This window comes from Lacerta agilis, chromosome 5 (assembly GCF_009819535.1).
Source record: "Lacerta agilis isolate rLacAgi1 chromosome 5, rLacAgi1.pri, whole genome shotgun sequence".
Taxonomy (NCBI): Eukaryota; Metazoa; Chordata; class Lepidosauria; order Squamata; family Lacertidae; genus Lacerta; species Lacerta agilis.
In genome coordinates, this window is record NC_046316.1 from 94,906,391 (window position 1) to 94,918,241 (window position 11,851).

The following is an 11,851-nucleotide window of genomic DNA, read 5'->3' on the forward strand; positions in this document are numbered from 1 at the left end:
TCAGCAAGTTTACCCAGTTCTAGCCAAGATAAAGGAGATGGACCTCAGTGAGATAGCAGGAGGATGGGAGGAAGGAGAAGGAGTGGTGGGGTTGAGAGATGCTGGTCAGAGAAGAGGGAGCAGGACAAGCCATGGTGTGAAGAGGACCCTATGGACAGATAGCATTTCCTGGAAAGGAGGCTTCCTTGCAGGGTTACGGAGAGACTGCTGGATCAGGCCAGTGGCTCCTCTAGTCCAGCATCCTGTCCTCACAGTGGGAAACCCACAAGCAGGACCTGAGTGCGACAGCTACTCTCTCCTCCTGCGGTTTGCAGCAACTGGGATTCAGAAGCATTGCGGTCTCCAACTACGGAGGCAGAGCAGAGCCAGAAAGGCTAGTACCCACAGCCGTGAATTTGCCCAATCCTCTTTTACAGCCCTCCAAGTTGGTGGCCATCCCTGCCTCCTGTGGCAGGGAGTTCCACAGTTTAGTTTTGCACTGCACGAAGAAGTCCTTCCTTTTCTCTGTCCTGAAAAGCTTCATTGTGTGTCTACGAGTTCTAGTGTTAGGAGAGAAGGAGAATAACTATTCTCTATCCACTTTCTCCATGCCAGGCATAACTGTATAAACTTCTATCATCGATAGATTCCCCCCCCCTCCCCTCCCCTTGCTTGTTTCAATGCTCTTGGGGAAATGGCATTTCCTGGCATTTATTGCTAGGGAAAAGAGAGAGAGGAGAACTCGTGAAGAATTATTAATATGTCACAGTGCTCTGGGCACTGATTGATCCCACCCTTCTTTGCCTCCTTCTCAGAGTCCGTGTCTAGGCTACCCTTCCCTAGCCTGGAGTATTAACAATAGCCCCCCCCCCCCTCAGCACATCTTGCCCCATGCCCTTCCTCCAGGAAGCCTCAAGGTGAGACACAGACCCCCTTCTCCACCTACCCATTTTATCCTCCCGGGAAGCCTGCAAGGTAGGAGAGAGGGAGGCTGGCCCAATTCAACCTGCCGGCTTCCAGAGTCTGGATTTGACCCCTGGTCTCCCAAGTCCTACCCCAGCCCGCTAATTACACTGACCCTCAAAGTCTGCAGTCTTGTGCATTTCACAACTTTGAAAGTATACTGTAGCGGCTTATATTTCCAATATCACGCAAACACAGAATGCTGGGTTTATACATTTTTGTCCCAGGACAAACCTAAACAAGGAAAGAGGGGGGCTGGGGGGGGTTCCTACAGATGGGAAGTATGCAGAGGACAACAAGCATCCCCTGCCTTTTAGAATAAAAACTAACAGTGACCCCTAGTAGGAACTGTCCATGGTCAGAGGATAGTTTTTTTTCCCTAGGTCTGTTCTTTTTCTGACCCATGGAAATGCTCCCCCTATCCCTACGTCCTACACTCCATATTATCTTCAAGGTTCTAGTCCTCTCTTTTTAGAACTCCCCAGCACACATCCAAATCCCCCATCCATTTATTCAACTGCTATACGCCTATGTGTTTTCCCACAACTAGTGTAATAGCAGTTACGGGGTGGGAGTAGAATTAGGGCCACAGCGCTGGAAAAATTGATTATATCCCTCCTTCCCAAACTCTCTCAGAGACATGCACACAAAACTGCATTTCGAATAATAAAATTATGAATCTCCTGCAAAATTATGAAGCTTGAGATTCCTGCATTGCATGGGGTTGGACTAGATGACCCCTGGGGTTCCTTCCAGCTCTACCATTCTATGATTCTATGATCACACCCACTTGGGCCCTAAAAAACCACCAGGGCAGAGTCGGCGTGCGTTCAGTGCAGCACAGAGCACCCCGATCCGAGATGAAGGTGGAGTCACTGCCTTCTCACCACTGAGGGCCATTTTTTCTGTCAACATCAGGGACCGTAGTGAGGCCAGTTTTTTAACAATTGTCCTGCCCAGAAGGTGCAAAGCATAGGTGGGGAAAGAAGTAGGAAATGCTGGTGGAGAAAAGGACATAAGAACAGCCTGCTGGATCAGGCCGGTGGCCCATCTAGGCCAGCATCCTGTTCTCACAGAGGCCAAAGAGATGCTTCGGTGGGAAACCCGCAAGCAGGATTTGAGCAAAAGAGCAGCTCTCCCTCCCTGTGGTTTCCAGCGACTGGGATTCAGGAACATTGCTGACTCCAACTTTGGAGGTAGGGCAGAGCCATCCTGGCTAGGAGTCACCAGTCGCCCTGTTCTCCTCCATGAATTTCCTCCTCCATGAATTTGCCCCATCCCTTCCTCCCATGGAAGCACGTTCCATCGTTCAAACTCTGCACTGCATGAAGAAGGACTTTCTTTTATCTGTCTCGAATCCTCCAACATTCAGCTTCAGTCAGATGTGCACAAGTTCTAGTGTTATGAGGGAGAAAAGCTTCCCCCCGCCTCTCCCTCGCCTTTCCTCTGAGCTAAAAAGTCCCAAACACTTCAACCGTTCCTCATAGGGTAGCCGCTCCATCCCCTCATTCCTTTCGGTGGCCCTATTCTGAACCTTTCCCAACTGTGCAATATCTTTTTTGAGGTGAGGCCAACCAGAAGCCTCTGGGAAACCCACAAGAAGGATTCGAGCACAAGATCACACAAGATCCCTCTGTCCTTTCCAGCAAGCGGGACGTTTGCTGACTGCTTTGCAGGGGTGTGAGGGGTCATTGCACAGGGTTGCTCCTGGGGGAGTCTGCTGGACTTGAATATGCCTCAGATACACTGACTGTGGACTAGCGTGATCTCCTGCCATGCGGGGCTCTTAAAGCAGCAACTCCAATGAGCCCCCTGAAGTCCTCTCGCCCTTCTTCAGAGCGCATGATCCATGACTGCAAGATCAGCCACCGGGATCAGGCTGCAAATTTGACTTCCTGGCTCCATGCAGCCCTCCTTCCTCCCTTCCTGCCTTCCTTGGGCCAGTCATTTTTTTTATTGCAGCCAAAGGCCATGGCCAAAGGCCAAGGCATCCCTAATCTCCAGTGTTAACTACTGTTAGCCTTGGCAAAGCTGGTGAGTGGGCTGGAGCTGCATTCTGCTCCGTCCCAGCAAAAAAAAGCTGCTGTCATGAGTGAAGAGTGAGCAGAAAAGACAGAGCGATGCCAAGCCTTCAGAGATTTTGCTGAAGTCCACCGAGGGAGAGAGAGAGAGAGAGAGAGTAAGGCAGAAAGTCAGCTGCACATGCTTTTGACGTGGTTTTTCGTGTATTGCAACTTTGCTGTTGTTTTTATTGATTATAGTCTAGTATTCTGTTCAGGAAGTTTATCGTACTAGCCAGAGGCCATGACAATTGCAAACCTGCAAACATAGTATTAATATAATGCTATACAACATGCATCCAGAATATAAAGAAGGCATTGTGTGATTAATCGGTAATGATTTATTGTAATAGTTGAGACTGAGTTTCTGCTTAATTATTATTTGCTGATGCTCTGAGAGTTAATTTCATTGCACAATATTATATTCTAAGTGGATCATTGAACACTACTGCATTTTATATAAGTTGTTTATTTTGAAGTTATTTTTTAAAAATTCTGTCTTATTTCCATTGCATCCGATTGTTATACGATGTGTGGTCTTTGTTGCACATTTGGTTGTTTCTGTGGCTTGCAAAGTGCCTAGAAAGGTGGTAACCAAATTAAACGTGAAATGGAGAAATAATCCATCTTGACCCAAGAGTGGAGGCTGCAAACATCACACCTGTCCTCCCTGCCTTCCTACTCCTTACTCCTTGCATTAAGTGACTAGTCCACATGGCCATGACTGCTGCCAAGATATACTGGTTTTGGCTCAGGTTGATGGTCATGTTTTCTCCCAAAGTATTCTGGGAACTGTAGTTTGGGGAGGGTTCTGAGGCTCCTTGTGTTAGGGATCGTTGCTGTGCCACTCCAACCTCTATAGACCTCTGGGGAGAAAGGAAAAGCTATAAACCCGCTTGCAGCGTAACTTTAAATCCAGCTTCAGAAAACCGAAGCGGCAGCAGCAGAAGTGCCACGCCACAAGTCTCCTCCTTCAACCCCCTCCAGGGCCACCTTCTAGAATTCCCAGGGAAAGACGCCTTTCTAAAAAGCAAAGTGTACATTAGCCTGGGGACCACTCTCTTTGCCCTGAGAGCTTTATCCTTAAAATCACTGGTGTGTTAGAGAGCCACATCCAGACTCATGAGTACTCTTCGGACTCTCCCATTCTTGCATGAACAGAGTGGGGAGATAAGTATTGAAATGCTGCTGTTATTGACAAGGCATGTAAAAAGTGAATAGGAAGCTCAAAATGGAAGGTTTCCCTTCCGATGGAAAACGAGGCAAGGAGGAGGGCCCCACCCAGTTCTGATCTCCTAGCTTTCCATGCAAGGCCCCCCCTCTCACACACCTGTGGCCTGAAATGGCACAGTCTGCACGAGAAAGGCAAACTGCAACAGCGGCATCTTCTGCCTTCGCCCGCGCAGGATCGACAGGGTCAAAGGTGAGGTAAGAGGGGACTACCCACAGGGGAATGTGTTACCAAGGAAGGAACGGTGTGGAAACTGCAAGCCCTGAATTTTTGAAATTGACAAATAAATGTACGAGGGAGGTTCTCCTTAACGAAGCACGAGAACAATGTTGCTGAAGAGTTGTTCTTGCACCCTGAAGAATGAATGATGATGCAGGGGTGATAGGCTGCAACCGAGGAGGCGGAATTCAGTCCTTACAAACACCGCTTTGCAGGTTGTTACATGGAACCCCCTTTTAAGTGCATGATCAATCATAGTTTGGTCTCTGTGCATGAAATTTGAGAGAGCGAGAATGGAAATTCACCAAAATCCGGGCTAGTCTGGGCCCGAGGTGAGCACTGTATATAGATCGCAGGACAGCCCTGATGTCCTTCTGGGGATCTCACCAGCTTTTGCTGGGAGGCCAGATTTCATGGTTATTATTCCAAGTTGCTAGCCCTTGAGGGTCATTTTTTAATATGCTCTGCGGGGGGGGGGGGGGTTCAGTGTGGTTGCCAATGCTGAAACAGCAGGCCATCGCTTGTAGGGAAACCTGCCTGCTGAAAATAATTGGTCTAGATCTGCAACCTCCAACCTTTGCTCCAACCCTAGCAGCCTAACCCTTCAATTCCCCCTCCGATGTCAAGAGTCCTTTGCCAGTTCGCTACAGGGAGAGACGAATCGAGCCCGCACAGGAGACAAACGTGCCCTTCTTGGGCCCATGACTGGGACCCGCGGCCCGCCTTCCCTTTTGGAACCGCCAAGAAGAAACCAGCAGTTGCTGCCACACCGAATTCTCTCTTTCTTTCTTTCTTTCTTTCTTTCTTTCTTTCTTTCTTTCTTTCTTTCTTTCCTCTCCCCTTCCTTTCCCCAACGTCTCCGTCCTCCTCGAAGGCCTAATTGAGCCTGTTTCGCACTGAAGATTCTGGCAAGGCGACGCCGCCATCCACCCACCCCCTCCCGGGCGAAAAACATATCGGAGTACCCAAAGCCAAGCATCCCCACCGAGCCTTCTCCGCCAAGCCGAGGGCTCCAAGAACTTCTTCGACTGCAATAAAGCGCATCCTTACAAGTCGTGAGCACCGAATCAGGATGGCCAAGCAGAAACCTCGGCCAGATGGCTCCCTCCCTCTCCCTCTCCCCTCTCCCTGCTCAAGATACAAGGAGACGAGGGCTATCGCACCACGGCACGCTATCGCAGAATCTCTGGTAATAGCGCTGTTTTGGCTGCCAACGCGAGGGAAGACGCTGTTCGCCTTCCTTCTCGAGGCTGCCTCTCGCCCGCCCGCCCGCTCGCCCGCCTGCCCGCCAGCAACACGGAGAGGCATCCATCTGCTTCTGGATGCATGACTATGCATATAATGGGTTATTATGTTCCCCCACCCACCCCACGATTTTTTATGGCACCCAGCGTGCAGACCAGCAACACACCTACATCACAACAGGGGAGGGGGGAGCAGTCTGCTTTGAAAACAAGCCTTCATCAAGGTGTTGGTTGGAGTCAATGAGCTTCCCTGGCGCTGCTGTTTACATATAATAGAAACACTCGTTTTGCGGGGCCTGTTCCGAACCTCAGAGGGTGGGATCCCTCCGTGGGATTGAAGCCGCCTATAATCAGATATCCCCAAACTGCCTTTGATTGACAGGGCAGTTATTAAAAACGAAGCCAAGCGTTTCAGAGGCAGCCCCCGTCTTAAAGGAAGCCCTGGGTACACCAGCTCCACATTCTTGCTGTATCAGAGCTTCCCAGCCACCTTGTGTAATAAAAGGGGGGGTGAGCATGAGACGGGGGGGCGGGTGTTAAATAAGAGCAGCGTCTCCCTGCACGCTTTTTTTCCATTGGCCGGCGGGATGGGCCACCAGCAACGTCAATCAGTAATTAATATTTAGAGATTTGGAGAGTTCACGTACTTATGCAAAACGAGCCAAGCAAACCGAATCACATGCAATTTGTATACGCCTGTTTGGATGCAGGAGACACGACCCCCCACTGTGCGCCCCCAAACCTGGGTGGGTCAGGGTGTGTGTGTGAGAAATATTTTATGAGCAAGGATGCAATGCACTGACAGAGGCGGGGGGGGGGTGTAGCTAGATCAAGGGGACTCTCCTTAAGCAGCCAAAACAACATTGCACGGTTTCCCCCTTTCTGGAAGGTGGAGTGGGGGTTCAGCATTGCCCTCTCCCCCTCATACGGCGCCACTGAGTCCTGCATGCAGCAGAAGGCTCGTCGCGTGGGGGTAAGGACGGGGCTTGTACGGCGAGTCTCTTCCCAGCAAAACGAGGCGCCCCGCAACCCTCCCATGACACACGCCCTACAATTTACAATTGCATTTTTTAAAAAATTAAATAAATCGCTTCCCGGCTCCAGAGCCAGGGAGTCGCCCCGGAAATCCACCTCCGGGAGCCAGCCTCGGCGCTCGGGGCGAAGGCCTTTCCCCGTTCTCGCCCCCGGCCGGCGTGCAGTGCAAGCCCAGAGCCCGGCGGCGGAGCCTCCTTCGCCTGCCGCCGCCGCCGCCGCCGCTGCTGCAATGGGCTCTGCCCAGCTTCGACCTCCGCTCGCACTGCGGTGCTCGGGCGAGGAGGAGCCGTGGGCGCCTGCCCGCCCGCCCGCCCGCCCGCCCGCCGCCTTTACCTTCCATGGCCGAGCTGTCCGGGCGCCGCGAAGTTGCCGGGAACTTTCGGGAGGGCTCTTGGGCTCGGGTGCTTGTCCTCCTCCTCCTCCTCCGGCTTCCGCAGCTCCTCCAGCCCGGATCCCCGGCGGCGCGTCGGGGCTTCCTCTCGGCTTCTTCCTGCTCGGCTCCGGCTCCTCCTCCGGCTCCTCCTCGGCGAAGGCTTTCCCGGCACCCGGAGGCTGCAAGCAAGCAAGCAAGCACCGCAAGGGTGAGCGACCGCAGGGAGGGAGCCGCGCGCCGCTGCGCAACCCGCAGGGACCCCGGGATGGATGGATGGATGGAGTCAGGGATGCAGGGATGCAGGGATGGAGGCTGGCGCAGGAGGAGGCGAGCGTTACCTGGCGGCGGAGGCGGCGGGCGGGCGGGCGGAGCGCAGAGGAGCTGTCCGCCGGCGCTGGTGCTGCAGGTACAACTGCCGGCTCTGCCCACTCGGCTGCCTCTGTTGTACGCACGGCACAGGCGCCGGGGAGCCGGCAGGGCGCATGCGCCGCCGCCGCCGCCGCCTCCCTTCCCCTCCTCTTCGCTCCGGCCGCGCGCTCGCTCCCGGAGCCGCCAAAAGCGCTTGGCGCGGCGCTTTGGTGCCAGAGAGGCCTCGGCTGGGGAGAAAGCGCGGACTGGAGAGCGGAATCCAGCGGGACGGGGAGTGGCCGGAGTTCTCCGCGTCCCGGGATGAGTTTCTGTTCGGAGAAAGAGGAGGTGGAGGAAGGCTTCGGTTGGAGTCCACCACCTCCTCCTCCTGCTGCTGCTGCTGCTGCTCCTCTAGCGAGGCTTTTGGCCTCGCGCGCCGGGAGCGTTTATACGACACTTTTCCCGGCCCGCGGTTCCCGGGATTGGGATGCTCTTGACTTCAGCCCCTGGGGGCGAAGCTCGGCGCTTCCCCAACATCGCGGCGGAAAAGAAGGGAAAGCGCTGAGCGGGCAGGCGAGCGCCACCGGACCTCGCCTCCTCGTGCAAGGCTCCCCTTGCTCTGCGAAATGGGCCAAAGGCGGGCTTCTCCCGACCACCAGGCCCGGAGGAAGGAGGGAAGGGCCCTTTTTTGCATTTTTACAGCTGCTGCTCTCAGCAAGCCAGAGGTGGACTTCCACAGCTCGATCGAACCTCCTAACCAAGCTTCCAACGGAACCCATTAGCAAGCTCCGCCTCGTCCCATCATACGGGGACCTCATTGCTAAACTGGAGAAGACAAAACTCTAAAACAGATGCAAGGAGCCTGGAACCAGATTTAAGAGGGGTGGGCAAGGGAGGGGCTCCACCATTCTAACCCAAATTAGCAGTCTAGGGGGGGAATCTGTTAGTAGGTTTATTATTACTATCATTTAAAGAATTTATATGCCACCTAACTGCAGTTGGTGCACAAGAAATAAAATGCAGAAAGAGGTAATCATCATCATCATCATCATCATCATCAGTTGAAACAATGAAACCAGAGTTCTGTTAAGATGCCTGATAGAAGACTAAAGGTCTCCCATAGGGCCCAGAAATTCAACAGGGAGCAGGCCGGTCTGATCTCCACCAGAAGAATTTAAAACAAAATCGAAAATTCTTTCTAGTAGCACCTTAGAGACCAACTGAGTTTGTTCCTGGTATGAGCTTTCGTGTGCATGCACACTTCTTCAGATACACTGAAGAAGTGTGCATGCACACGAAAGCTCATACCAGGAACAAACTCAGTTGGTCTCTAAGGTGCTACTAGAAAGAATTTTCGATTTTGTTTTGACTATGGCAGACCAACACGGCTACCCACCTGTAACTAGAAGAATTTAAGTGGCACACGCACCGAGGTTGCTCAGCTGCTGCCATTGGTCAGTCCGCCATTGGTGTAACACAACCTGATTGTGGCTCCCAATGAGCATTGCCTCTGGGTGCTCACATGCCCATGTCCCCCAAATCAAAATAAAATAAAAATTTCTTCCAGTAGCACCTTAGAGACCAACTAAGTTTGTTCTTGGTATGAGCTTTCGTGTGCACGCACACTTCTTCAGATACACCTGTGTATCTGTGCATGCACACGAAAGCTCATACCAAGAACAAACTTAGTTGGTCTCTAAGGTGCTACTGGAAGGATTTTTTTTTTTACTATGGCAGACCAACACGGCTACCTACCTGTAACATGTCCCCCAAATGTCCATTTTGTTGTGTGTTCACAACAATTTCTGTTCATGATGATATGGGGGCAGCCAGGGATCTGCTTGGCAGATACACAGCAGAGTCGTGCCCACTCATGCTTTGTGGAGGCTGTTTGGGTAAGTGGGCTTTGTGGGACAGCTGCCTTAAGAGCACAAGGATAGCCTGCTGGATCAGGCCAGTGGCCCATCCTGTTCTTGCAGTGGCCAAGCAGTTGGTTGTGGGAAGCCCGTGAGCAGGATTTGAACACGAGCCCTCTCCTCTCCTATGATTTCCAGTAACTGGGATTCAGAATGTGAAGAAGGACTTAAATCCTTTTATCTGTCCAGAATCTTCCAACATTCACCTTCATCGGATGTCCATGCATTCTGGGGTTATGACAATGGGGTAAAAGCTCCTCCGTTCCACCACTAAGTCTCATGTTCTGTGGCTCGAGTGTGGCCTTAGCACAAAGGCCCTTTGTACCACTGCTCTCCTGCTCTGCCTCCAGCAACTTTTCAAGGTCCTGCATAGTGAAATTGAACTGCCATGGTGGCACCTGTGCAGGTATAGCTCCTTCTCCCTCTCTGTCCCTTTCCCCTTGGGTGGGTGGGTGTTTTAAATTGTAAGCCTGTGGGTAGGAGCTGTCTTGTTTTAATTGCTGGGGTAGCTCAGTCAGTACAGCATGAGACTCTTAATCTCGGGATCATGGGTTCGAGACGCACATAGGGCAAAAGATTCCTGCGTTGCAGGGGGTTGGACTGGACGACCCTCAGGTTTCCTTCCAACTCTGCAATTCTGTGTTTCTATGAATTGATTATTGGCCACTCTGGGAGCCCTTTGGGCTGAAGAATGAGGTACGAATGTACGAAACAAACAAACAAACAAACAAACAAACACCTACACCTACACCTGATAACTTGGGGAATCACTTGAACAGGCCAAGTTTGTAAGAACAATAGAAAAATAGTGTGCAAAGGAGAAAGCTATTGATGGCTAGTAGCCATAATGGCTGGAGGCATAAATGCTTGTGAATACCAGTTGCTGGAAAGAAGCAGGAGGGGAGAGTTGCTTTTGTGCTTGAATCCTGCTTGCACAAGAACATCTGGTTGTCCACTGTGAGGACACGATCCTGGACTAGATATGCCCCTTTGACCTGAGCCAGCAGGCTGTTTTTATATAGTTCTCTCTTCCTAAATAATTCATCATCATCATTATCATCATCACAAAAATTCACTAATAAATTATTCTTATGCCAGTAAGTTGCTGCTATAAGCTCCTATAATACTGTACTACCATGATTTTCTCTGCAGTCATTTACAAAACATGTCCTCCACCACCATTTCTGAGGGATGTGAAACACGGGAGCAGTCAAGTACAACATCCCTAGAGTGGACACAGAAGGGGATGTCTGGTCCAGCCAGTCAGAACTTCCTGTTTCTCCTGGGCTGGGACAGACTTCCTCTGTGTGTGACTGGAGGTGGGTGTGGCCTCACCTGTGTGCAGGTAACAAAAGCAAAGGGGCCAGACGCCATCTTCCCTCTTTTGACTTTGATCTTCAAGCAAGCAACCTCTGCTTAGCTGCCTCCTTGGCCTTCAGCCAAGAGAGGACAAAGGACCTACCTCCTCTATGGAATAGTCTCCAAGTGTGTGTAAGTTTTCTAAGCTAAGTCTGCCTTCTGGGATCCTATTGTGAACAGATGTGTAAGTAAACTCTTTTTATACCTTTATAAGAACACTGTGTCATGTCTTATCTTTTAGGAGGGATTAAGGGGGAAATACCAGGACAGTATTATTATAGAGGTTTTAGCGAACCTGAGCAAGCATCTGCTGTGTGTGTTTAAAAGGGGAATGTAAACTCTGCTGATATTGTTGAACTTGTTAACACAAGTTGGAATAGGGTATCTTAAACAATATATCCTCTCCTGCATCCCTGAACATTCCTACAATTTCTTTTTTGAATAAGTTTCTGCAAGAGCCAGATGCTTCAGTGACCATTCCCATGAAGTTGGAAAGTGTGGATTCTTCCACTGAAGTGCCCCCGGGATTTCTGATGAGGTTAGTAGATTCTTTATTAAAGATTTCCTTTCCTCTGGAATAGCAGCCTCAATCCAATTAAACTGTATCAACACAGGACTTCATTCCACGGTTATTGCTGCAATTCCTAAGACCTATTGTTCCCTTCCAAAAAGGATACACCACCCAACACCCTCACCAATTGTGAAGCAAGCTTGCATTTCCAACTGAGCCCTTTCCAAGACTTGAAATGTGCATCTGAGCAGCTTTTATTAAATCTCACAAGTGTCAGGTAGGAGAGATATTTCGCACTGAGCTTATTGTACTGTTTAGCTCAATGATTTTACCAAGCAAAGTTGTTCCTCTACCAGATTTACCCCATATGGGTTTACCCCATATGGGGGAACAATCCCAGTGCTTCTGCTAGCTGGGAGCTAGCAGAGCAGTCCTATCTAGAAACTGGTCAAACAAAGGAGGTCAAAAAGAAAGAAAGAGGTGTGCTGCATGACTCGTCCTTTTGTTACCTGGACAGGTAAGGTCATGCCCACCTTCTGTCACATGTAAAAGGAAGGATGCTCCAGCCCAGGAGGAAACAGGAAGTTTTGACTGGCTGGACCAAACATTTCCC

General features: G+C 50.9%; 1 protein-coding gene across 1 annotated transcript in view; it reads right to left on the reverse strand.

Moving 5' to 3' along the window:
* Positions 1–7,547, reverse strand: part of FGF12 (fibroblast growth factor 12) — a 215,718-nt gene extending 208,171 nt beyond the window's left edge. Inside the window, exons 1-2 of the mRNA XM_033150935.1 lie at positions 7,443–7,547; positions 7,065–7,283 (exon numbers count right to left, since the gene is read on the reverse strand). Coding sequence (XP_033006826.1) covers positions 7,065–7,071 — 7 coding nt within the window. The 5' untranslated portion in view covers positions 7,072–7,283; positions 7,443–7,547. The remainder of the gene's footprint in view (positions 1–7,064; positions 7,284–7,442) is intronic.
* Between the last annotated feature and the right edge of the window lie 4,304 nt (positions 7,548–11,851).